The following is a 26,241-nucleotide window of genomic DNA, read 5'->3' as shown; positions in this document are numbered from 1 at the left end:
TTTATAAAACAAAATAGAGATCATGGATGTTGTTGTTGTTTTTTTTTAATGTGGTTGAATAAATGAAAACCTCAAAAGAAGTGTTGGGCTGGGTAAGGTGGCACACTCTTGCAATACCAGAGACTTGGGAGACTGAGACAGAAGGATCGTAGGTTCAAAGCCAGCCTTAGCAACTTGCGAGGTCCTAAGCAACTTAGCAAGGCCCTAAGCAATTTAGTGAGACCCTGGCTCAAAATAAAAAATAAAAAGAGTTGGGATGTGGTTCTGTGGTGCCCGGATTCAATCCCTGGTACCAATTAAAAAAAAAAAAAGTGTCAGATGATAAAATCAAAGAAATTTTCCAGAAAGTAAAGAAAGACAGAGAAGGAGAATTAGGTCAGTTCAGGAGATTCAATGCCCAAATAATCAAATATTAGGAGTTTTAGGGATAAAAATGAAGGAAAGAAATAATCAACAAAATAATCGTTGAATACTTCCAGAGGTAGATCATCTGGGTCCATGGGCTATCTATCCCAAAGCATAAAAAATTTTTAAAAATTTAAAAATTAAAAAAAAACACCTAGATCAAGGCATATTTAGGGCAAGTTCAGAATACCAGGTACAAAGAACAGGTTCCATAAACTTCCTGAGAGCAAGAATACTCATAAGGGTCACATCAAAAGGTTGGGAATGAGGATAACTCTGAGCTTCTCATCAGCAACCGCAGAAGCAAGAACATATTGAAACAAACTGTCAGAGGAAGAAAGATCATGGCGAACTGTCATGGACCAAATGTATGTATCCTTCCAAATCTCCTTATTGTAATTCTGCCCTCCAACATGTTGGTAGTAGGAGGTGGGGACTTATAGATGAGATTCTGATGGGTGTAGCACCCTTAAAAGGAGAGAAAGAGACACCAGAGCCCCCTTCTCTCTGCCATGTGAGGACGCAGCAAGAAGATGCCATCTGCAAAGCCAAGGAGAGATGACTAGGAGAGACCAGCTCTGCTGACACCTTGATCTTGGGTTTCCAGCCTCCAGCACTGTGAGAAAATGAATGTCTGTGGTTTAAGGCCTCTCCCAGGCTGTGGAGCCTGAGCACACTAATACATCAACCTAGTGACTGGGGCCCCATCACATCAGCAGGCTGCAAAGCTCTCCATGTGAGGGGCTGGAAAGACCCCTTTATTCATCCAAGGTGCCCCAGTATTGCCTCCTTTCCCTTCCGTGGTCAGTTGCTGGAATCCATGATCCATCAAAAGAAGAAAATGAATCATGGGGAGGAGCCCATATGATATGACACAAGGTCAACCACAGGAGGAAGACAAGGCCAAAGAAGCCCCTGAGGGTGAGAGGGGCCAGCCCCAGGGAATGACCAGATCAAGGCTAAAATGGCTAGGACATTAGGACAGAAGGACTATCATGAGCTTAGACCATGTGTGGGGAATGTTAGCTTGAACTTAGATAAATACAGATTGCAAAGGTGTGAAAAGTACAATTTGTGCATGAATAAAACTTGACTTAGCTCTGGGCAGCATTCACAAGATCATAAATGTGTATTATAGTTTGGATCTCAAATGTCCCTTGAAAAGCTCGTGTGTTAGGCAATGTTCAGGACTATTCAGAGGTAAAGGATTAGATTACGAGAGCTGTAACCTTGTCAGTGGATTAGTTCATTTGATAGATTAATAATATGAATGGATTACTGGATGGAAACTGTTGGCAGGTGAGACATGGCTGAAGGAAGTAGGTCACTGGGGGCATGACCTTGAACTATATCTGTCTATGGCCCCTTCCTCTCTCACTCTCTACTTCTTGGCTGCCATAAGCTGAGAAACTTTCCTCCACTGTGCCCTTTTACTATGATGTTCTGCTTTGTCTCAGGCCCATCACAATGGAGTCCCCCAACCATGGACTGAACCTCTGAAATTGTGAGCCCAAAATAAACTTTTCCTCCTCTAAGTTATTCTTGTCGGTTATTTTAGCCACAGCAATGAAAGGCTGACTAAACAATGTGTAAACAGTGATGTTGGACCTAACCATGCTGCACAGGGACTATATTGCAGAGGAAGGGAGAGGAGAGGATGGGATGGAGACTCAGTTCCCATTGGTTCCTGCCAGCAATGCCCCTAGTGGCTCCTACCTTGTCATCGTCTTCACAGGTCATGACATTGGAGAAGGGGATCTCAGCCTTGAACATCTTCCGGCAGTGCATGAGCTGCACCAGCAGGTAGCAGACAGTCTTAAACTTCATCCTCTTGGCCGGCTTTATGTCTGAGAGAATCAGGCCTGGAAATATCTATTCAAACACAATGAATGGAGAGAAATACTATCAATGAAATACATTTTGCCTCTCAGGTTAAAAACATGACCCTGGTGGTGACAGGGACCCCAGGGCACAGGGATCTGTTTGCTCAATGCTGACTCTGCATTAAGTAGCAGCAACTCTGGGGTTTAGGCAGACAAGGGTTTAGTTAACTTGGCATGCCCTTTCTGATTTCAAATCTCAGTCCTGGCTGACACCCACTGGGATGAGACTGTGATTCCAGTCACTGCTAGGGGTGTTCCAGTCTGAGGAGGGCCCAGACCTGTCCGTTCCACCTCCTTTAGACCCTTAAGTGGGAGATAGCCAAGGTCAAAGGAAGCCACTTAGGACACAGCTTTGCACTGGCGTTCACAAAAAAGGATCATCCCCAGGAGATCCAGCCCTACAAACTGTGTGGAAGCTATATTCCCCAGAATGGTTGTTATGATTTAGATTTTGAATGTCCTCCCAAAAGCTCATGTGCTGAAAGCATGATCCCCAATGCAGCAAGGTTCAGAGGTGGGGCTTTCAGGCAGTGGTTGGATCCTCAATTGGAACCTCATCAGTGGCTTAATCCATTTAATGAATTACTAATTAGAATGGCCTGGCACAGTGGCACACACCTGTAATCCCATTGGCTCAAGAGGCTGAGGCAGGAGGATCACAAGTTCAAAGCCAGCCTCAACAACTTAGCAAGGCCCTAAGCAACTCAGTGAGACCCTGTCTCTAACTTAAAAATACAAAAAAGGGCTGTGGCTCCCTGGTTAAGTACACCTGGGTTCAACCTGGCCCCCCCACACCCCAAAATAAAACTAATAATAATTTAAATGGATTCCTGGGCACTGCTGTCAGCCGATAGGTGTGGCTAGAGGAGGTAGGCCACTAGAGGCTAATCCTGGGGACTATATCTTGTCTCTGGTTCTTCTCTGTCTCTCTCTGCTTCCTGGATGCAGTAAGTTGAGAAGCTTTCCCCTCCACACCCTTCTGCCATGAGTTTTCCACAATGGACTCGGCTGATCTTGAACTGAAACTTCTGAAACCATGAGATAAAATAAAATTTTCTTCCCATACGTTGTTCTTTTCAGGTATTCTGATCACAGGGATAAAAAGGTGCCAGACACAGTGGTGATAAGGGTGATATTCAGTAGAGAACACGGGCAATGAAGCCATACTTTATTTTTTTTTAATTGTTTCTTTAAAACACACACACAGACATGTCCTTATTCCCTCACCTGAGCCCTGAAAGCAGTTCTATCACCCTCAAGCATGACCAGATCACTTTTTTTCTGGGTGGAGTGACTGCAAGTGCCTGGTTAGGATGACCATGGCCCCCTTGTATGCAGCACCCCTCAGTTCATAGAGCTCCACCTCCCCGGCCTCTTGCAGGGGTCTCATATTCACTTTGCAGAGGAGGCAGTGAAGGTCCAGGGTAGGAAGGGAGGGTGCAGCCCTAAGATAACCCCAGATGTCCAACTGGGGAGTCTCATCCCCTCTGCTCTCTGACTTGCTCCCCCTGCCCCCACAACAAAGCCCTGGACCCAGTGTTAGTGGAGGCACCCCTCTCTTTCTCAGCAAGTCCATAACCACAGAAGCCATCACAGGAGGAGGAGGTGGGGACAAGCATGTCTTTAAGGTTCTGTCAGACCAGGCCATTTAAGGCCCAAATGGAGGGTGAGAGGGGGTCCAGGTACCTACCTTTCTCCGATGGGATGGCACAATAAAGAAGGTCTCAATGTTATGAGTTTTCAGGAAGCTGTTCCTCTCGTGTCCATGGCCTGGCTCCACCTCATAGTCTCCATTCAAGCACGCAAGGGTTGTCTTTGTGATATGAACCTTCCTATGAGAAAAGGACACATGTACATGGAATTGTGAGCCTTGCCCTCATGTGGGCCCATGGGTCAGGCTTCCTAGGCCAGGGTAAGCTCCCCGAGGAGCATTCCTGCTCCCTGTGCATGTTCTGCACTGGCAACCTAGGAAGAAAGGAGAGGGAGGCAAGCAAAGAAGGAAGGGACATGCCCAGGAGGACAGAGAAGGGACAGCGGAGGAGGATGAAGGGCCTTCTGAGAAAAACATCAGAAGACTGCAACCAGGAATGGAGAAGAGGAAATGTGGGGTGAGAGGAGGAAGAGAAAGGAAGAGGAGAAACAGGAGCCACTTCCCAAACTATTAGGGCAGCCTCTGGTTAGCCACGTAGGTCAGGGCTGGCCAGCCCGGCCCCACACGATGTGACTTGTCAGAATAGCAGGACACGTGGTGGTGCATGGGGCCCAAGGCCTTCATACTGCCCCACATGTCTTCAGGCAAGGGCAGATGAATCCCTCCAAGGAAGCATCACCTCTGCAGAAGATGCAAATCCAACAGACAGATGAAATACTGGCAGCCTCCTCTCCTCCACCATGTGCTCAGGGGACAAGAAGAAAACTCCCTGACCAACTCCACTCTTCACCATGCAATCTTCTGACTTCCTTTCAGAGGAAAGTCTTGATTTCAAAACTGAACTCCCTGGCTGGCTGAGGAGGAAATCAGGGAGGCCCCACTAAGGTGGGGGTCAGGCTGAGGGTGGAGGTCCCAAATTTGCCAGAACTCCAAGGCCTGGGTGGTCACCAGTGGCCTTTTCCAGCAGTGGCTGCTTTATGAGCCTCAAAGGATGGGATGGGTAGGAGAGGGAGGAATGGAGAGGAAACTGCCAGTCCCTGGTGGGTGTCTGAGGTCACAGCACTTTTCATGCACATGTTTTAAGAAAATAAAACCAAACAGAGCAAAACAAAGAAGCAATAATAAGCTATAAGGACACCACTTGCATCAGGCCGAAGGTCTCCATGCATATCTCGTCTTCTGATCTAATACCACCTTTCTGCAAATGTATACTGGGCCTCAGCTGAATCCCAGGGAGAACAGAAGTGGGCTCAGCAGGAGCCCCCACCACAGGAATGCAGCGACAGGTGTGGCCAGGACAAGCCAAGCTCCTGAGGTCCTGATGCTAAAGGTCAAATTAGAACCCACACAGATAGATACCCTCAGGAGCAATGCCCAGAGAGAGGACTCAGGGAGAACACATGGCCACTGTGGGGTCACCTCTTACCAAGTCCCCAACTTACCCAGGCAGGCCGGCAGCCTCCATGACGTTGGCCAGGGTCACATCATTGGACCACACGTCGTACTGCCACTTGCGCAGGCCCAGAACACCACAGAGGACCCTGCCGGTGTGTAGCCCCACACGCATGTTCAGGTCCACCTCAGTGGCCTCAGCCACAGACCTGTAACACAGCATAGAGCGTGGGGCTGGGACCACCTGGTACCTGCCTCAATAGACCACCACAGTCTGCTCTGTGAGGCTGTGAGCAATGGGGAAACTAGACTTCGACATTGCTCTACCATCTGGGAAGGGTCAGGATGTGGAGGTCTCCTGTCCTGATCAGTGGATGGCAGTGTTTCTCTGCCTTGCCTGTGAGTCCCAGGTGGGCAGGCAAGGCCATCTCGGCCACCTCACCATGTCCACACCAGCTTGGTAACGTTCCCTCCATGGCTTTCTCCTACCCCTTCCCATCTAGGAACATCCCCAGAGGGAAATGAACCTAGGATCTCAAATCCCTCACAAGTCTTGTCACCAGGCAAGGGGCTCTGGGGACATAAATGAAGGCAAAGAAGGTGCTGAGGGTACTGAGGATCTGGGTAATGCTAGGCCAGCCTGGCCAATTTTGCCCACAACATTGCCCGTCCCTGAGCCTCAGTTTCCTTGCATAAAAGCCCAGCTCTGACTACATTGGTTCTGACAATGTCCGAAGTCATCTAAACTCACCCCAGTGTACCCCAGTACATGAGGGAGCAGCCAACCTGCTAACTCATTCTATTCCACTAAGTGTGAAAATATATATATTTTTTAAAAAGTCTCCAGGAAGCATAGCCCACCCCCTTGCCACTGTCAGTGAGGCAGCCCTCGCTTTGTCCTCGACCCCGATCCATGCTGTGCCCTGCAGTCCCACTCCAGAGGTCTCTGTGCATTTATCAATGATGACATGAAATGAACAGGCTGACCCCACACCACCTGCGATATGTCTGGCTCAACTTCACTCTGACTTCCCTTATTTCCATGCCTGAAGCTTCAGCCATAGTGGAGGGAGCAACTGCCCAGCATGTCTCCAAGGCCTCTTGACCTCCACTCAACCCTGCTGGGCTCATCTTACAAACAGCTCTGCCAACATCATGCATTTGCCTGCAAAAGGTCCTGTCCCCCATAACCACAGCACACAGTGGATCCGATAGCCACTCCAAGACAGCTGCCTGCCTACCTCCACATTGGAGGATGCAAGAGAGGAGAATCGGACATGTTTAAGTCAGGGTCCCAGAAATCCTAGTGCAAGTTCAGCTTCAGTAGCCTCAGAAGTGTTCATTCCACAGATTTACGAAGAAGTGTTTTGAAAGACTATTAAAACATCTTTAATACCTGTTTGGTTTTATACATTTTGAATGTGAATTTCTAAAAAAATTTACCTTTTTTTTTCTTTTTTAGTTGTTTGCCAATCATCAATAAGAGACACTGAAACAAGATCTTGAAGTTAAAACATTTCAAAATTCAGAACAGGAAACGCCTGTGGGAAAACGCAGATGCTGAAACCTGCCAATGGTGTTTCAGAGCACTTTGAGCAATTATACTTGTGTAGTTATGAAAGAGCAAATGACACAGAGACTGCTGGGACTCACATCCATCCCTGTCCCTGGACCTCTTCAAGCACCGCCAACCAGGTCTATGCAGCCTCACACATCTGCCACCCTGCGCCCTCTGCCAATACTCTCTGTCTTTGGCAGATTCCACTTCCAGTATCTCAATGCTGACACCATCTGGTCTTCAGGAAACTGGACAGCTGCCTCTAAAGAAATCACACATCCAGAGCTGTTCTCACTGCTGCTCCTCTTGGCCCCACAGTTCCTGGAACATCTCAGTTAGATTTGGCTATTTATCCAATAGAACTTCTCACGTCATTTCCAAGGAACCAGAATTCCCCAGTCCTTCTGACTTTATTTGTCTTGTTTTTCTTTCTTATTTATATGCTCAGGTTTGCTTATTTATCTCAAGTTATTTTCTATGCAAGGAAAAAGCCAGACTCTTGCTCAGTCTGTAGCCCTGACCTGAGCCCTCGAGTGCTTGATTCCAACAGGGAAGAAACAAGCAAGCAGCCTGTCCTAAGACATGGCGGACCCCCGTCAGCACCATGGCATAAATAAATCCTGGCAGAAAGTAAATGTAATCATGATTTTACTGAAGCTTGAAAATGAAGGGGCAGATGAGGGTGCTTCTGTTCATTTGTTCAACAAACATCTATTGAGCTGACTCCCTTCACCCATTATTCAAAGCACTGTGGCTACAGCTGTGCACACAAGGAAAAAATAAAAAGGAGGTAATGGACACCATAGAGGCCAATTTACTATCATCTAGATGGAAGTTTCCAAGCATAGAGGAAGAATGGGCAAATGGTTGTCAAGTCCCTTGTTCAAAGGAATGGCCTCAACTCGGGCTCCTGGCTTCCCCTCCTGGGCCTCAGCTACCCCAGCTGTAAAAATGCAAGTTCTCAACCTGAAATATACAGGTTCAGAATCTCCAGATCCCCTAAGGTTTTGATGAAAACCTTATGCAAATAGAGACATGAGTGTACCCAAACCATCCTCTACCCTATAGAAAATCCATCCCTAAATGTATTCATGGCTCTGGCTCTGAAAACTAGAATCCAGTAACAACATGAAATAATCCCTAAAGTTACTTTCTGATGAGAAACTGAGAAAAGCTCCCACACAGAACCCAGCTTGCTAAAAAGGAAGGGGCTGTAGGAGAGAGCCCAGGTGTCTGGAAACAGGCCATAGGTGTCCCTTCTAACAGGACCCCAGGGCTCCACCCAGGGGGGCCATCAGGATCTGCTGGTGTATGGCATGTGCAAGCTGTCCTCACCTGTTCATGTGGGCCATGGGAGGAAAAGCACATGCCTTTTTCTGCTAACTTAATCCAAAACAGAAAATAGAAAACAAAAAACACATAAACCATGAGCAAGACCATATCTAGATTAAGTCTATTTTTTAAAAAATGGCACTTAGCATGCTTTGGGATTGCATGGAAGAATAATGAGGTTCCTGTTTCCTTATCACCTATGCCAACAGAAGCTTCCCCCAGAGATGAACAGGCATGTCCCCATTTCTACAGGTATACAGAATCATGTGCCACAAAGGAAATCCCACAGAAGAGGGGCTCCCTCTCTGATGGGCCAGCTCCCTTTGTCTGGCAGGTGATAAACCAATCCCTACAGTAGCAACTGGAAGCTCACCTATGAGAGCCCACGTCATCTCATAACAACTTGGAGATGCAAACATAACTCATTCATTTTACACTGAGGAATATGAGGAATATGAGGTGTTGCCTCAGGATGGGAGTCAGGAATCCATAGGCTCATCTGCTTCCATGGGAATCAGAAGTCTCTGGCCCACTCAGGAAAAGTGGAGCTTTGGGTTGCCTATCAGAGGGGAGGGGCCTCCCATTCCCTGGAAGGTCAGAGGCTGACGAAGGTCCCATGTGCTGCTGTGGCCAGAGTATTATGGGCATCCTGGAGAAACCCATCAAAACAGGAAGCCAAGGACTACCCCTGGAGTCAAAATGCAGGACCCCATCCCACGGCCCAGGCATAGCAGCTTCCAGGATGGTCCTGATACCCTCATCTCTGCTGCCACTGCACCCTTCTCTCAGAGCCAGGATGTCATGGATTTTTATGGATTGGAAAATTGAGGCCCCAAGACAGAAGTGATGTGCCCAGGGTTATACAGTACCTCAGAGGCAAGACCAGCCAAGGAATTAAATTCTCTGAACACCTCATCTTTTTTCCTCCTATTGATGGAATCCACCTGACCCAACAGGGAACACATATCACTCAAAATAATGAATGAAAATCACACCAATAAAAATTAACACTTTTTTTAAGAGCATAAGGCACACCCAAATGAGGCCTACAGTATTTTAGGGTAAATCTTTCCAGGTGATAGAGGTTGGAGCAGGGAAATCTGAGGACAGGAAATCCTCAGTCCCAGCTGCAGCCCAGGAGATTCCAGGGCAACACTTGCCTGGCAGACCCTCTGGTCCTCTGCTCTTGTTTCCAGATGCCACAGCTCTCAGCAAGGTCAGGCTGTCTAAGCCACAAGTGGCTGAGGAGGAAAAGAACTAGCCTCTAATTGAAAGTGAGCATTCCTTATCTATGGTTTTACAGGGAAATGCCAGCTGCTGTGTTGGGTCTGAAGTATTCCCCAGGGGCTTGGTTCCATCCTGTAGTGCTATTGGGAGGTGGTGGAACCTTTAAGTGGTAGGTTCTTATGGAGGGAAGTTGGGTCTTTGGGGACATGTTGTTGAAAAGGAGATTGGGATCCCAGCTCCTTCCTCTCCACTTCCTGGCCCCTGTGAGGTGAGCAGATTTGCTCCACCATATGCTCCCCTCTATGACATTCTGCCTCACCACAGGCCCAGAGTGATGGGCCTAACCAACCATGAGCTAAAACCTTGGAAACCGTGAACCAAAATCAACCTCTTCTCCTATAAGTTGATTTTCTAAGGTAGTTTTGCCACAGCAATAGAAAGCTGACTAATACACCCACCCTGCACTTTGGCGGGCCTCACTGCCCCACTTTGGGGTTCACTCCGGGGCTGTCTATGCTAACAGGCCTTGGACACACAATGTCCTTGACTTCCCAAAAGATCAGTCTGCATTGAACAATAATAAGATGGCAGTTGTGGGTGGCCTGGGTATCAAAGATCAAAAAGGAAAACATAGTAAAATGTTTCTATCTGCTTTTCCCATAGGAATGAACAATCTTCAAGGTAACAATAATGAGATCATTCCTCACTTGTTTGACAAGGAAACATTATTGACTCTGCCAGCCTGGTAAGAAGTTAAGACCCAGCATGGCTGCCTGCCTGCCCACACCTGCACCTGAAGCAGCATCTGTCCTGGGTTTTATAATTACTTTATTTCTTTTCCTCTGGCTTTGCCCTGCCCCTTTGGAAATCCACCCTAAAGGTACTTACATCACAATGAGACTGTTGTGTTCTTAGAAGTATGGGATCCTGGTACAGGTACTGCTAGAGAAGTCATGGCAGAGAGAAAGCTAACAGGGCAGCCTAGACCCCTCAAGGTGAGGAGGAGTGACCTCCCTGCTACCATGCACCGGAGCACCTTCTGGACCAAAGAGTCTGCTGGAAATGCGTCAAGAAGCTTCCAATAGCCAAACCATCCCTTGTTCCTCAAGATTTACTCTGTCTGCTCAGAATTCCCCAAATCTAGAACAGATGTGACTGTGGTGCTTAATGAAGGACATCTCTGCCCTGCAGGACCAGCTCCTCCCCGGACATCCAGCCATGGTGCCTGCCACCTAAAGGCTTTTAAGAAGAAATGAGTCCACAACCAGCTGAATCCAGCTCCTTAAGGCCTGGCCCGTTCCTCTAGTTTGATATAGAAGGAAGCTCCTCTAGCTTGAAATAGCACAGACCTTCTTCTCACAAAGGAGACAGTCAGTGAGACTCTGCCACGAATGTGAGCTTTGGTCACTTGGCTTATTCTTGTGAGTTTTTCTCAAGGAGTTCTTGAATCTCCAAAGTTCCGAATAAAGCACTCCAAGGTCAGAGAAAAACAATCACACAAACATTCCCCTCTCTCTGGACATGCCTATCCTTTTGATAAACATATTCTGTCCTGTGTGTGTTTCTGTGTACAAGACAGGGACACACGCAGCCCAGAGGGACCCACAGGGGAGAGCACCAGATGCTAGGAGTCTCGTTCCCTGGAGGTAGGCCCCTCAGTGCCATGCTGAGAATACACTGATGGTCCCTGGCTCTGTGACAGTCTGGAGGGGAGAACAGACTTGTTTGAGCAGGAGGCCATCTTCTGAGCTCAGTATCTTGGTGGGTGGCCAAAAATTCAGCCCAGACAGGGGCTCCCGGTTTGCTGCTATCCCTCAGGCCCTGTGAATTCAGGAAACTGAAGCAGAGAGCAGCCCTGGGAGGAAGACACCAGCCCAGGGTACACCATTCTCAAGTGGCAAGACCAGAGACATGGAGCCAGAAAGCCAGCAGCTGAGATGCTGAGGGAGCAGCAAAGGGGACACAGCTTCAAGGAGCAAAGGGACAAGGAAGCATTTCAAGACAGGTGAGGCTGCGGCTCAGTGCTGGACATAAAACCCAGCAGGTTTCCTGGGCAGCAGCCAGGAAGGGGCACTCCTGCAGAAACTGTTCAGAACCATAATGCAAGTCAAGTCAGGAAACAGTAAGGAAAGGAAGGGCAGCACCACCTAAGGCCAGAGCCCCTTGGGAGAGATAGGATGAGGCTCCAATGCACAGAGGAGACCCAAGAGGCTGAAGAGTTCAGTCAAGGCTACCAACTGCAGAGGCATAAGGTGCAACCTCCCGGTCAGCACAGGTCAGCTGGAGCACCCAGCTAACTACCTGTATCTGCATGGCTAACACAGGGGCATCAGAAATATTTACCAAATGAACAAGATGACCTCTGTCTCCTTACAGCTCCCACCTATAGCTTCCTCATTTTACTCCAAGAAGATCACTTAAAACAAGATCTGACACATCAATAATATACGACATATAATGTGATATAATGCAATATACAACACAAGGCTATGTGCATTGTAGCAATGCTTATGGCTCACAGAAAACGCTGCACCACAGCCCCAGGTTGTACTTAACCACACCTCTAGATCCTACCTGACATGCAGCCCCTGTTAATCACTTAAAGCTGAAACTAGCAGCACAGGGTAGATTTACACCTGTGCCAACTTAACAGATCAAGAGCCACCAGCTTTCACCAATCACTTCTTAACCTAAACCCCTCTTTTCCTTCCCTGTGCCTGAAGGAACAGATGAAAGGAACTTAAAGCCCGTGTTAAGATGATTTGCCAGAATACTAGTCTACCATCAGTTTTCCTGCTTTGTCAAATAAATCTTTTTCTTTGCTCCCCCCCAAATCCATTCTCCATTCATTGGGCCCTTTTCTGAGCCGTGAGTAAATAGACTTGTATGTTACATGATGTGATATATAATGCTGTAATGTGATATATTTGCTATATGTGATACACAGTGTGATATGATGTGATACATGACATGATACAACATGATACGTGATATGTATGTTAGATGGTATATGAAGTGGCATGTGTGAAGTGACATAATACAGCATAGGATATATGATATTGTTATGGTTTAGATGTGAGTTATCCCCCAAAAGCTCATATGTGAGACAATGCAAGAAAGTTTAGAAGTGAAATGATCAGGTTATGAGAGCCTTAACCTAATCAATGTATCAGTGTTAATTCGCTTGAATGGATTACCTGGGTGTAACTGTATGTAGGCTGGAGGAGGTGGGTCATTGGGGAACGTGCCTTTGGGATATATATTTTGTCCTTGGTGAAAGGATAAGTCTCTCTCTCCTTCCTAGTGTCCTGTGCTGAGCTCCTCTCCTCTGCCACACCTTTCTACCATGGTGTTCTGCCTCGCCTTGTGCCCAGAGGAATGGAGGCAGCCATCTGTGGACTGAAACCATGATTACCAAAATAAACTCTTCTTCCTCTAAAATTATTCTTGTCAGGTCTTTAGGTCACAGTGGTGAAAAAGCCCACTAAAACCAATATGATGTACGAATATTAGATGATATGCGATGTGTTGTATGTGATCTGATATAATAATAGGGCATATGATATATGACACAATGCACATGCAAAAGATGAAACATATATAACATATATGATATGTTGTGATGGTGTGATGTATGACATGATGTGTCAGGACATAGGTGACAGAGCAAGTGACATGATATGATGTGTGCTATCACAGGTGATGTATGATATGCAATGTGATGTTATGACATGTGACTTATGGCTTGGCATCCAGAATAAAAGACAGTCACTGCCTTCTGAGTCTCCTCCAAGTTAGGAGTTCTTCCTTCCTGCCTTCCTTCCTTCCCTAGTTTCAGCCCAGCATTTCTTGCAGCTGGCAGTGTTTTTCCAAGGCAGTGTTTTTCGTATTTTGCTGTGTATTGCACTCAGTTGGGTGCCTTTCCATCTCAGGCCAGAACATGGCCCAGACCAGCTCCTCTGGACTCTTGACATGAGGAAGCCACACTGGAGAACCACTCCCAAGAGGGTCCAGCTTTGCTCACCGTGACTGGCACTTAACGTACCCATGGTGCTGGTTCCTTCATGCCTCCTCCAGCTGCAGTCTGCAAGGATAGCATTGGGGTATCCCACAGCACAGTGGAGTCTCACAGAGTCTCAGGTGTCACTCAATCGCCACAGCCTCAACTGTGGGAGCACACAGTGTGAAGTGTGTGCTTTCTTTCACTCAGTGGCTAGTTTACTTTATCACATCTTCCCCACACAATTCTTGTGCTTCTTGTGCTATTACTTTCTGCTCCAAGCATGAAACTTCACACCAATCCCTGTTCACCCATCTTGTTGGAATAGACCCACTTCTCCATGCTTTAAGATGTTTGAATTGGGATCCACCCTACATCTATCAGGCCACCTCCACACCTTATCTTGGAGCAATGGAGGCAGCCATCTGTGGACTGAGACAGACTTTGGTAAGCAAAGCCTAACCCAGGCCAGACCTCACAGGTACTATCCCTCCTCAAGGACTAACCTTCCCAGACCCCAGCCCACTCTCCACACAGAGCACTGAGGCAGTCACTTGCCTGGAGGAAGAACCATCACACAGTGATGGCTGTATTTGGCCACCCTTTCTGAATGGCTTATCCAGTCTAATGATAAAGGCCATTTCTTTTTGCATGTCTCCGATATACCTGACAATACACAGGATCCTCTGAACAAAGAAATACATCACAGCAAAATGTAGGAGGTGGTCACTGAAGCCTCACTTCTTGGTTCAGGAGAGAACTCCTGGACCCAGCAACCTCCCACTGCCTCATCAGCCTCTGCAGCCCTGAACAGACCCTTGGGGCAACATGGCACTCACGTGATGGTGTCAATCATGTCGAGCCCCATCTCCACGCAGCAATGGGCATGGTCAGCCTTGGGCTGGGTTAGGCCTGAAACACAGTAGTAGCAGTCCCCAAGAATCTTGATGCGACGACAGTGGTTCTCCTTCAGGGAAGGCAAAGCACATGGTCAGTGACAGCATTGAGAAACACTGATTTCCACATCACCTTTAGATGCTAGTGACCACCAAGCATGTGGACAACTTACCAGTGTGGTCACCACAATAGACAGAATCAAGCTCACACTGATGTTTCCCTTGCTGCCCCTGATACCCTTACCCAGAGTCTCTTTCCACTTGGGGTATTCATTTCTCCTACCTCCATTTGGTAAGCAAATCCTCCAAGGTCCAGGTGCAAGGCCACCTCTATGGGAAGTCTGCCACAACACACAATTGGGACAGTCCTCGCCCCCATCCATCAACACAGAGGGTCATGGGTAGCCCTTCTGGACAACATGAGGTCCCCCAGGAAGGACAGGACATACCCATCCAGGTTTTCCTGCAACTCTCAATAACCCACCCTAGAGCACACTTCTAGAAGGCACCTGCTGTCACTGAATACCCACTCCCTCATTATATGAAGAAGAAGAAAACAGGCTGAGTATCCCCTGTCCAACCAAAAGTGTTTCACATTTTGAATGTTTCAGATTTTGGAATACTTTCAAAGACTTTAAAACTGGCTGAGCATCCCTAATCTGAAAACCTGAAACCCAAAATGCCTCAAAATCCAAAAGTTTTTGAGTATCAAAATGATGCTCAAAGTTTCAGATTTTGGATTTCAGATTACACATACTCAACCCAAAACGGAACCTCCGTGGGAAATCTGCTCCAACCCATGGCATTTGCACAGCGCTCCCCTGACCAACAATACAAAGGGCCATGGCAGCCCTCCTGGAGTGCACAAGATCTCTTAGGAAGGACAGGGGGGTGATAATGGAAATCAAGATAGTCAGTCAATTACCACTCTATCTGGCCAGTGCTACTCGATAGGTGTCAGTTAGGACTATTTTTGTTTTAAGCATTAAACTGCAGTTCTAAAACATCTCCACTTCAGGACCCCTTTATATCTTGAAATAACTGATGTTCCCACAAAAAAATTTTGATGTGGGTTATAACTGTTGACATTTACCAATTAGAAGCCACAAGTGAGACCTTTTTAAACACATACGAATTCATTTAAAGGCAACCGTTAGCTCATTTTCATGTTAATAACATTTTTATGAAAAACTATAACATTTCCCCTACATAAAATGCAATAAATGAGAAGTATGCTTGGCTGTCCACTTCTGCGTGTCTCTGACGCCCATTTTCAAAGCAGACAGCTGGACACATCCTTCATGCTGTGTTGTTGCCACAGATGTGCATGAAGGAAACGAACCCACACAGGTACACTGCTGGGAAAGAAAGGACCTTCCAGACCCTGAGATGGTCTCATAGAGCCACCAAGCTCCTCAAACTGTACTTGGAGAACACATTCACAGTTTATATCTAATTTTACCCTTTAGTTTCTTATTAATGAGCTGTCTGCTGTAGGTTTTCACAAATGTTGTGAATTAACAAGTGCCCAGGCTGAGCAGGGAGTCAGCATAACAGCTGCATGTTGAGGGGACTCTACCCCCAGGCCTGTCCATGGTCAGATCTTCCCAGAGATGGGCAAACCACGTCCCCCACTGCTGTCCTGAGCTGCCCCAGGCTTGGTGCTGCAGGGACCTTGAGAAATGATTCCAGCCCCCTGTGAGCATCTGAGAAGGGGATGCCACCAGCTGTGCCGATGGCTCCATGCCCACTCCTTCCACGCAACAGCATCACAAAAAAGAAACAACTCTGTGGGGCTGGCAAAGGTGTAATCTTTGATTACAATCCCTACAGGAGTCATATGCACAAGGAGACGCAAACAGCACACTGTGATAAAGAACAAAGACACCCACAGGAATGTGAAGTGTGGCCATTTCTGCACATCACAGATAAGGTGTGCATGGGGAGAATCCATCTCTCATCAGGGACCAAGAACAAAGCCATCTAATATTGAATATCCATGTGTACACATCTACATAACAAGGGCTTAAGGCCGGCCAGGGCCAGGTGTATTCTGGAGAAATTGTGCAGAACTACTGTCTTAGAACAGCAATACCCTGGAACCTGGTCAACATGCACAATATGTGGGTGCATGATCCTAGCTCATCCAGCATTACAGGCAAGTCTTTGGATTGTCCTGTGCTGTGAAGCCCAGGCCCCTCCTGGCCCCTCCCAGCTTCTTTTCCCCACCAGCCTCTATGACACCTGCCCTGGTAGATACCCCTAGAATGAGTACTGGGTACATTATTTTGGTTTATTTTTAATCTCAAATGTTCTGGGTTTTGTGAGCAGGCTTAATAGGTCAAAAGGATGGTTTTAAATGCTTTTGATTTTTAGAATCTTCTCTGCAAATATGGAAAGCCACTGCCAGGAGTCACTCACTAGAGGAAGCACAGAGGAAAACACTTATGATACTCATATGGTTCTGTGTCCCACCAAGAAGACAGAAGAAGAGGAGCAGGGTGAAAAGGGGTCCTGAGGGGTATGCAGCCTGAGGGACCAAAGCTGCCCCTCCTTCCCAGGCACAGAGAGACAGGACTGAGAGAGAGAGGGAGTGCAGGTAGGACAATCTCCGGCTTTGTTTCCCAGGTGTGGCCTGAAGAGGTACGGTCTGCTTACAAAGTCTAGACTAGCCATGACCCTGCATGAGTGGGAAGTCACAGGGAAGGATCCAAGACAGTAGGGCCACCACACAGGCAGCATATTCTAACCCTGCCCAGCCCCAGAAGGTCACAGAGTACTGATGGCTAGGGGCCACGAGAGGACTTTAATTCCATACATAAATGATGAAGTTAAAGACCACCATCTTTCAGGTCTAGGAGGAAGCAGAGTCATAGGCAGGATAATTGCTACTGATTCTAGAGCCCTACGATGTCTGATCCCTGATGGGCCAGCCCTAAAACAGTAGAGTCCAGAGAGGCCAGAGGACAACACGAGGACCCCACACTATACCTTGATTTTGAGTGGGTAGGTAAATCCCAGGACCTGGGCTCCCCTAATGAAGGAGGTGACACATGCATGCCTGAATTAATCTAGTTTTTGCCCTGAAGTGACTGCATTCAAAACCTACACTGACCAAGTCCTATGAACTTTGTACAATTGAGTGTTTGACTGTGAGTGGAAAAACAGAACAGGAAAAGTTAGAAAACTGTATTTCTATGTAGCAATATGTGACAACTGTACATGTGTAGCAACTGGATACTTTTAACCTGCTGGGCCCACAGGATTAAAAAGAAATGAACTGCAATATACTCAGTGGCAATCACCAGAAGTTAAGAAGAATCGTTATTTCAACTGCAATGTTCACAATTCATTCTGCCACAATTGCTTTTATTCAACCCCATGATGAGCCAGCCGTTAGTTCACTAGACTAAAGCATGGAATACAGAAGAGTCAATGAAAGGAGAGAAGGTCTTTGTTTTTTCAGAGCTTCCCACGACAGGGACTGGAATACATAGGGCAGAGGAATTGAAACCTAAGAATTCTGCAGACATCTGTCCATCAATAGGTACCAGGCAAACACAGTCCCCGTGAGGTTTCCCCAGACTCAGGAAGGACTAAGAGGAGTTAGCCTGCCCTGTCATCAGTAAGACTCTCAAAAGAAAATTAATTTAAAAACAGCGATGCCTAAAAAATCCAAAATGAAATAAACCTGTTACTATAGCATAGACTTAGAGGCTGCTTTTGCTAAAAGCACTGACTCTTCACTTGGTCCTCCGATAAAAGGTTGTCATCTCTGCCTTCATTGTGTATCTGTCTCTTTCCACCTTAAACGTTGCATCAGATTTCTGCTCAACTTTGCACGTAGACTTGTTAATCATTTAAGGAGTGTCTGTCTAAAAACTGGTAACACAAGGTTGATTAGCCCTAAATTTACCTAACCTCTCTTATCCCCCTTCAAGGTTGAAGGCACTAAGATAAGAGTAACTAAGGCACTTTTAAGATAGCAGAATACAACAGTTACTAATAGGGCATTATGTAAAATTGTGGATGTGTAACCGACGTGATTCTGCAATCTGCATTTGGGGTAAAAATTGGGAGTTCATAACCCACTTCAATCTAATGTATGAAATATGATATGTCAAGAGCTTTGTAATGTTGTGAACAACCAATAAAAAAAAAACACACACACACACAGAAAGATTTGCAGGGAAGTCATAATCAACAAATTGTCACCTGAGAGCTTTTACAACTTCCTATTCCAGATCCCTGGGAGCTTCCTAAAGGTCTCCAGTTATTTCCCTAAAACTTGCAGGCACATCATCCCTCGGTGGTCTGCTCCTCTATAGGTGCAATCACCTCACAATGGAAACCTAGGCTGCCCCCAAAGCAGTCATCTCATGATGAGAACCAGATTGCTCCCTCAAGCACAAAACCACTTCTTCTGGATCACACAGAACCAGAACTGAGATCATGATCCACTGCATCAGTTTGAACAAGATGACTTAATTACACATACTTCTTGTGCCCCCATTTTGTTCCTTTTTCTATTTAAACCTAAGTTCATGTCAATGCCCCAAAGACAAGGTACCTATACCCAATAAATTTCTTTCCTACTTCACCATTACTACTTTCACCAGAAGTATGGGGCAAGTGGCTGGACCTGGTTTGCTGGGATTCCTGAAATCAGTCCCCGCCTCTGGCCTAGGATTCTGGCAACTTTACTACCTTGGCAACATGACCACACACAGAAGAATTATTCCAAGGGATGCAAAAACACATTATGCTGTATATCTGGTGGATAGAACCACCAAGAAATGTTAAAATGCACCCAGTGAGCTTATTCTTGATTATAATAATGTTGGCGGTTATTTTGAACCTACTATATATGGAAAGATGAAACAAATAACATTACTGTCTTCATTTGTTTTGTGTTGTTATTACAGAATACCTGAGAATAGGTATCTCCCTGATATTTCCAAGAGAAGCTACATATGGTAGATAGCACCCCTAGCAGAAGAAAGCTAAAGGAGCCAGGAGGCTTCACACATGTCCCCAAAAGTGATCTCTGAGGAACATCAGCTGACTTTTCAGAGTAGATAGGAACAAGGTCAGTTTTTACCAACTGGTCTTAAATGCCTGGCAGGAGAATATAGCCTAAAAGCAGCGCAGCCCTACATGGACATTTAAAAGGAAAAACAATGTTTGAGGGTTTTTTTAGTGTAACTTAAAATGTACACTTGTGTCAGCCCTACCAAAAAAGTAAGGAAACCTGGAGACTATAAAGGAAGGGTTCTCATGTGAGAGTCACAATTTGTCCTGAGTTAATCTGAGAATGGGTATTTTTAAAAGAACAGAGATTTTTTTATTATTTCTTATAGTTCTGGAATCTGGGAAGTCCAAGGTTGAGGGGTCACACTCCCCTGGTGGCAGCCAGAAAAGCAGGGAGTGCATGAGAAACCGAGTTGGGGCTGAACTTACTTTTGTAACAACCCACTTAAGGATCCTAGCCCATGTCGTACAAAAATGACATTAATCCATGGGTAAGGGTAGAGCCCTCAGGGGCCCATCTTTCAATACTATTGAATTAGGAATTAACTTTCCAACACAAGAACTTTTGGGTACATATTAGAACCATAGCACTGTCATTAGGATTTTTCAAGCATCAAGAAAAAAATACAAACATAAAAATCCAAAGAGTGGAGCATTCAATGAATTAGAAATACCAAAATCAAAGGAATGGAGGTAAGTGAATTGGAAATATCAATATAAACTCATAATTTATTTTTCTTTTCTAAAAAAAAAACTAAATGAATCTACCTCTGCCCCTGGAAGAGTCCCAGAACCAACGGCAACCCAGATTCTAGGACTGAAACCCCAATTCCCACTGAAGGAAACTAGAGCTTCTGGCACAATGCCAAGTGTGAGTCTGCAGCAGGAACTCCTCACTGTCCCTAAAGATGATGCTCAGAGGCAAATTGCCATGTCAAAAGGAAATAGAAGCCAGCTGGGTCAGGCCAACATGGGAAATTAGAGCCCCAAAAGTAAAAAAGATGGCAATGGATCAGAACATCAGATTTTTCAAAATCCACAAGTTCATAATGAGGCTCCAATTCATTGTTTTTAAAAACTGATGAATACATTTTAAAAAATGAAGCATTTATTTACTATTTTTGAGTAAAAAAAATAGCTGATGAGTAAACATTCTTTTTTTAAAAAAATATGAGCTAATAAACGCAGAAGTGATGGAATTAAAAAACACACTCAAATGAAGTATGAAATCCTGCCATTGCTTACAAGGCAGCTGCTGTTAAGACCAAGAGATGCAACAGTGTATGGAGCCAGGTGAGGGGTGGATCTCACTGGTGAGGCCTGAATCCACCATTCACCTCAACCCGCCAGGAAGAGAAAAACTCTGGCGCCCTCTGCTGGGGAGAAGCAATGGGAGGCTCACAGCCGAGCATGGAAGGGTGCAGACCCAAGAACCTACTCAGTCTCTGGGATCGACCAGTTCTAATTCATAGGAGATGATAAGAGACTGAGGGATTTAACATAAAACCACAGAGGATGAGAGGCCAAAAAGGGAGGGAAACTGTTGGAAAATGAAAAAGGAAAAGCAAAACAAAACAAAACCCACTGACCTATCCACCAAGGGCAACAGGTTGTATTATTGATCATGTGAGGGAGATCAAGGTAGGCCACATCAAAATACACTTCTACTGCATATTTTGAGATGGCTTTTCAGAGGAAATGAAGACACAGGACAGCTTTGAAAAGCTTTCTGTGGGGGACATTTGTTGTCTGCAGTGCAATGTAAAGAGGCCTTCTCTGAAGCCCCGGCCTATCTAGGAAGGCATTTTCACAGGAAGAAGAGATTGGGGTCTGACACATGACCCAGACAGTCAGACAGCTCAGACAGTCCTCTGGAGGCTACCTGCACAGGCTACCTGGAGACACTGCCTAAGGAGACCACCTTCCTTCAGGAGCATTTTCCTCCCCTGACCCTTCCATAACCTATGCTGTCCACACCTCCCAAAGCCTTAAGCAGCCCCTGTTGTTTTTCTCTACCTCAAAATTCTATTCAAACTTCAACTCTATTTCTTATTCTTTGAGTCTTGTGCTTGCTGTGTGGCCTCCATGTTTCTGCATGTTAATATATGTCGATGCTTTTCCTCCTGTTATGTCTGTCCATTAGTAGTTTATTTCATGGACTAAAATTATTGAAACTTCAGAGAGAAAAAAGAAAATTCACATTGTTTTATTTCCTGTATTTTCAGAAGCTCTGACAGCTTGGAGTTTTTCAGACTGAGGAGAGACGGGCCTCCCAGAGTTAGCCAATCCCTAGAGTCAGCAAACAGCTCCAAAGAACTCTCCTTTCGTATGCAAACTAACCAAGCCCTAATCCACAACCCCAACCCCCTTTATCTAACCTAACTTTCACATACCAAGTCACATTTTCCATTCCCAAAGGGCCTCAGGGCCAGGTACCAGACAATTAGAAACCACACCTAGAGCCCAGAGCCCAGGGACAATTATTCAAACTAGCCAATCCTAAACATAATGAACTACTTAGCTTGCCTCACCCCTGTATTCCCTAGAGAACAAAATAAAAGGCTCAGTGCCTCGCTGCCCCTTGCTTCTTCCCACCTGCTGGGTGGCCTGTTTTGGCAAAGAATGCCTCTCTTATTTTGGTGACTACAGGGATAAACTTCCTTCAATGACATTGTTCTCTTGGTGTCCTCACTGGGGTCACCCCATCAATTAACATCCCCACAGGGCAATCAAGACATAAGTCCAACTCATTCATATCCTGAAGGAACAAACCAGCCACTGAAAAGGGGTAAACTAAGCCCAGACAAAGTGTTAGAATGATGTGGCTGTCCTTGGTTTGGTTGGAGATGACACAGTATGGTGGCACTGGCAGAAGTGTTCTCAGATGGAGAGCTATACACTGAAGGACTTTAAGGTGACATGAGATTATATCTAGTATTTAGGAGGAGATAGGATAGAGACCAAATAAAACAAGCCATAATGAATATCTGCTGAAGTCACATTATAAAATGACAGGCTCCTAAGAGCAAGGTTGGTGCCTCACTCATTCATGCTACAACCTGATCTTCTAGAAAAATGCACAGCTCATAGTAGGGACTCAGTAGCTGGTTTTAGTTTTTTTGTTTGTTTGTTTTGCTTTGCTTTTGTTTTTGTTTCCTTTCAGCACTAGGGGTGGAACCCAGGGGTGCTCTACCACTAAGCTACTTCCTCAACTCTTCTTAAATTTCATTTTGAGACAAGGTCTCACTAACTTGCTCAGAATGGACTTGAACTTGCCATCCTCCTGCCTCAGCTTCCAGAGTAGCTGAGATTAGACAAGTGCATCACCACACCTGTGGCTCAGAACCTGTTTTCTGAATGAACACACCCCCGATTTTGAACATCAACATCGGTCTCCCCTGAAGATGGACTGAGGGGTGAATGCACCTCCTACACTGCCCTGCAGGACCTCCCTATCTAACTGATCTGCTTCTCACCCAGGCTTCGTAAGAGGACAAATAGATGAGGATGATGGAAACACGAAGTTAACAGACTAATTCTACAAAATGAGCCCATGTATTGACTCCTCATATGCTTTCTTTGCCAAAAAGCAATCTGCCTGCAGCTCCACCTGGACCAAGGGGACAGGAAATGTCATATTACTCAACAAACTGAGGCAGCAGGTCAGAAGGCCTGGCAATCAGTGTAGATAGTGAGACCATGATGGCTGCTTATCACTGGGTTGCTAACAGCTAACCTCCAGGATCAATCACACTTCCCAGCTCAAGGGGTTGCTAACACCTCTAGGACTGCACTTCCCAGCACAAGTGATTACCCCCTGTGCTCCTGCCTCTTCCTGCCATTAGGCAAGTACACAGAGATAAAAGACAAAGTGGGGGTTCTGAGGTCTTCAAAAGAGCAAGACACTCCCACTTCATGGGCATGCAGCTCTGGGCCACCTTCTCTCTGGACAAGTCTGCTACCTTCTGTTCCTCTCTTCAATAAAACTTGCTTTCTATGCTTGCCTTGGCATTTCTCAGGTGTTTAATCTTCTTGATCTTCTTGGAGGTCGGGACCTGTTCCAAAACAGGTATCCGCCTCACCTCCCCCATTTCCCAATCAGATTCTGCATTCAAATCACAGTTCAGCATTGTTTTTCTTCATATTCACTCCTTTATATCTTTAACATTGTGCCCCAGGAAAAGCACCATGTTCTCCCTATTTTCCACTGTCTCTACCCGGAAGTCCAACTCCCGGGAAATGCAACACATCCCCCCTCTGGACAGCACTCATGATATTTTATTTCTATACTGGTCATAATGTGTTGAGCAATTTATTCAGCAAATTCCTCGTTTTATACAAAACTCAGAGTCCCCTGTACTGAGCCATAAAGACGGAGACTGCAGCCCTCTTTATTCTACCTCTCAATATGCTCTGTGCTCAATGTGCACGGCAAACCAGTTTGCTACAAGAATACCATCAACAGTGAGTACAACTAACCAAGAAAGTCACTTCAGGGTTCTAAGATGGCCAGTTTCTCAGTGGCTCACAGAATTAGGGTGTTGGAGCTGGAGGGGATGTGGAGACCCTTCGGTATTCTCCTCACATTTTTTGCAGGCAGAGAAACCGAGGCATGAGAAGTAATGATGATGAGTCGGAGTACTCAGGGCTGCCTGATGAGTTCTGGTCTTTAAACTGAAGCCAATGAAAGGCTTGATGAGGGCAAAGACCAGGACAGGCACTGGTAAGATGAATGTGAACACACTTCCCAATGGACTTGGAGCCTACGGGGACAACTCTAGCCCCCAGCCCAGCTTCCCAGAGTCCCTTTTGGAAATATCCAGAGGAAACAAAAAATAAACAAATAAATGCAAAACAATAACCTCACTAACATAGGCCATAAAAGTGTCATCTTTCAGCAATTAAAGACTGAACAAAATGACCAGATTGTATCATAAAGCCATATGTGTCTGTCTCGTGATCTATGGTCAGGAGGCCCAATGCCATTTTAGTCTGCAAAAGAATTCCTCAACTCAGCATGATTGCCCTATTTTCTCTTAAAGCAAATTATATGAATGCTAATGATCCTAACTTAAATATTCATTATTTTTGTTCAATAATCCTCTGTGATAGTTCCTCATGGATCAGAAAGTTTCCTGGTATGTCTGTGTTTGGGGACAGCACTGACTTCAGACCCTGAACATTCCTCAGTACTACTCACACCTAGGGATGATTTCAAAACCCAGACCAAGGAAAGGAAATACTTCACAGAGTTGTCAACCTTGCTATCCTTCCCAGCCAACCCTTGCACGAATTGCTGCATCAATAAGGGCACTCAGCTATAGCATCTCAAGTCTGAGTCTATCCTCTGACCCGTACCAGGCAACCATCACATTGGAGCTGAGAACTTACAATATGATATGCTCTTATTAATAGGGACAAGGAAAGGACCCCAGGAAGTGTTCTGGGAGTTACGATCAAAACTAAGAAATTCTGTCCTCATCTACATGAGAACTGGGATCAGGATGAGCCCCAGGTTGCCTTGCTGATAAAAGGCCACATTGAAATTGGTTTATCTCTACAGATGGCACACTCTGAATCAGCTGAAGGGACAAATGTACCTGGTCAACCTGTTCATGTTCTTGTTAAGAAAACTGACATCCAGAGATAGAACCCTGTCCCTCCACAGGTAGAGGTGAAATAAGGCTGTTATAGTTTAGATGAGGCACACCCCAAAAGCTCTTGTGTGAGACACTCAAGAAAGTTTTTAAAGGTGAAATGATTGGGTTAGGAAAGCCTTAACCTAATCAGTGGATTGATCCATTTAAATGGATTAACCGGGTGGTAACAATAGGCAGGTAGGGTGTGGCTGGAGGAGATAAGTCACTGTAGGTGTCTGTAGGTTTGCCTTTGGAGATTGTATTTTGCTCCCAATGAGAAAAGCACTCTTTGCTTCCTGTTGCCATGTTCTGAGCTGCTTTCCTTCTCCATAACCTTCTGCTCACCTAGGGCCCAGAGCAATGGTCTGGCCATCTATGGACTGAGATCTCTGAAACCACAGCATCAAATAAACTTTTCTTCCTCTTAAATTGTTCTTGTCAGGTTTTTGGTCATTGCAGAAGGACAGGTGTTTCTCCATCATTTCAAAGGGGTGTGGACAGTTTTGCAAACATACATGCATATAAGAACCAGTGCAAATCTAACAAGAATCCAATAAATGGGGGAAAGGTCAAAAATATTGTTCCCATCTGTGACTATCAACCATAGCTAAGGAGGTAAATAAACCATCAGCTACTATTAAGACTAAGGCAAATATGTTCTGTGTTTATTTAACTTCCTGCAGGCACCTTCGTAAAGAAAAGGTGTTTGGACTGCAGCTGTGTGTAATTTTCCAAGCCTGCACTTCACAGGGGCCACCCTGCATCTCAATGCCAGGTACTGCAACCCAAAAGGAGCACAGCTGTGAGGAAGCCCATGGGTTCCTCTAAAAAGGACTCATGCAGATTAGGGCAAATCATACTCTTAAAAATTCACAATACCATCAAGAGCACAAAGGAAAAAAGAGACAACTGATACAGAAAAAGATGACATGAAAGGGGTCGTTTCAATTTTCAGATTCTTAGCAGTTACCTCAACACTGAGAAAAAGTGATCCAATTTAAACTTCTGAAGATAAAAGCTGTAGGGTTTGAGAAGAAAATGACAGTGGATAGCAGTGACCGGCTATTCACTGAGGAAGAAAATAGATACTGTTCAAAATGAAATACAAAAGGAATCTAAAATTCTTTTTTAAAAGATCATGAATGAGCTACAGAACAGCCTCAAGAAAACCTAGCACAGGTGGCACTGGTGTCCCTGAAGGAAGAGAGGGAGGGAACATAAAAATGT

The 26,241-nt window shown here is 45.6% G+C and overlaps 1 protein-coding gene across 1 annotated transcript in view; it reads right to left on the bottom strand.

Moving 5' to 3' along the window:
* The window catches only part of Adcy1 (adenylate cyclase 1), a 144,493-nt gene that overhangs the window by 57,623 nt on the left and 60,629 nt on the right, over window positions 1-26,241 (bottom strand). The window contains exons 5-8 of the mRNA XM_026399504.2: window positions 14,288-14,415; window positions 5,382-5,540; window positions 3,979-4,120; window positions 2,122-2,277 (exon numbers count right to left, since the gene is read on the bottom strand). Of these exons, the coding sequence (XP_026255289.1) occupies window positions 2,122-2,277; window positions 3,979-4,120; window positions 5,382-5,540; window positions 14,288-14,415 (585 nt within the window). The remainder of the gene's footprint in view (window positions 1-2,121; window positions 2,278-3,978; window positions 4,121-5,381; window positions 5,541-14,287; window positions 14,416-26,241) is intronic.

The sequence above is a fragment of the Urocitellus parryii genome, chromosome 3 (assembly GCF_045843805.1).
Source record: "Urocitellus parryii isolate mUroPar1 chromosome 3, mUroPar1.hap1, whole genome shotgun sequence".
In the NCBI taxonomy this organism is placed as follows: Eukaryota; Metazoa; Chordata; class Mammalia; order Rodentia; family Sciuridae; genus Urocitellus; species Urocitellus parryii.
This window is presented reverse-complemented; position numbering and strand designations above follow the sequence as displayed.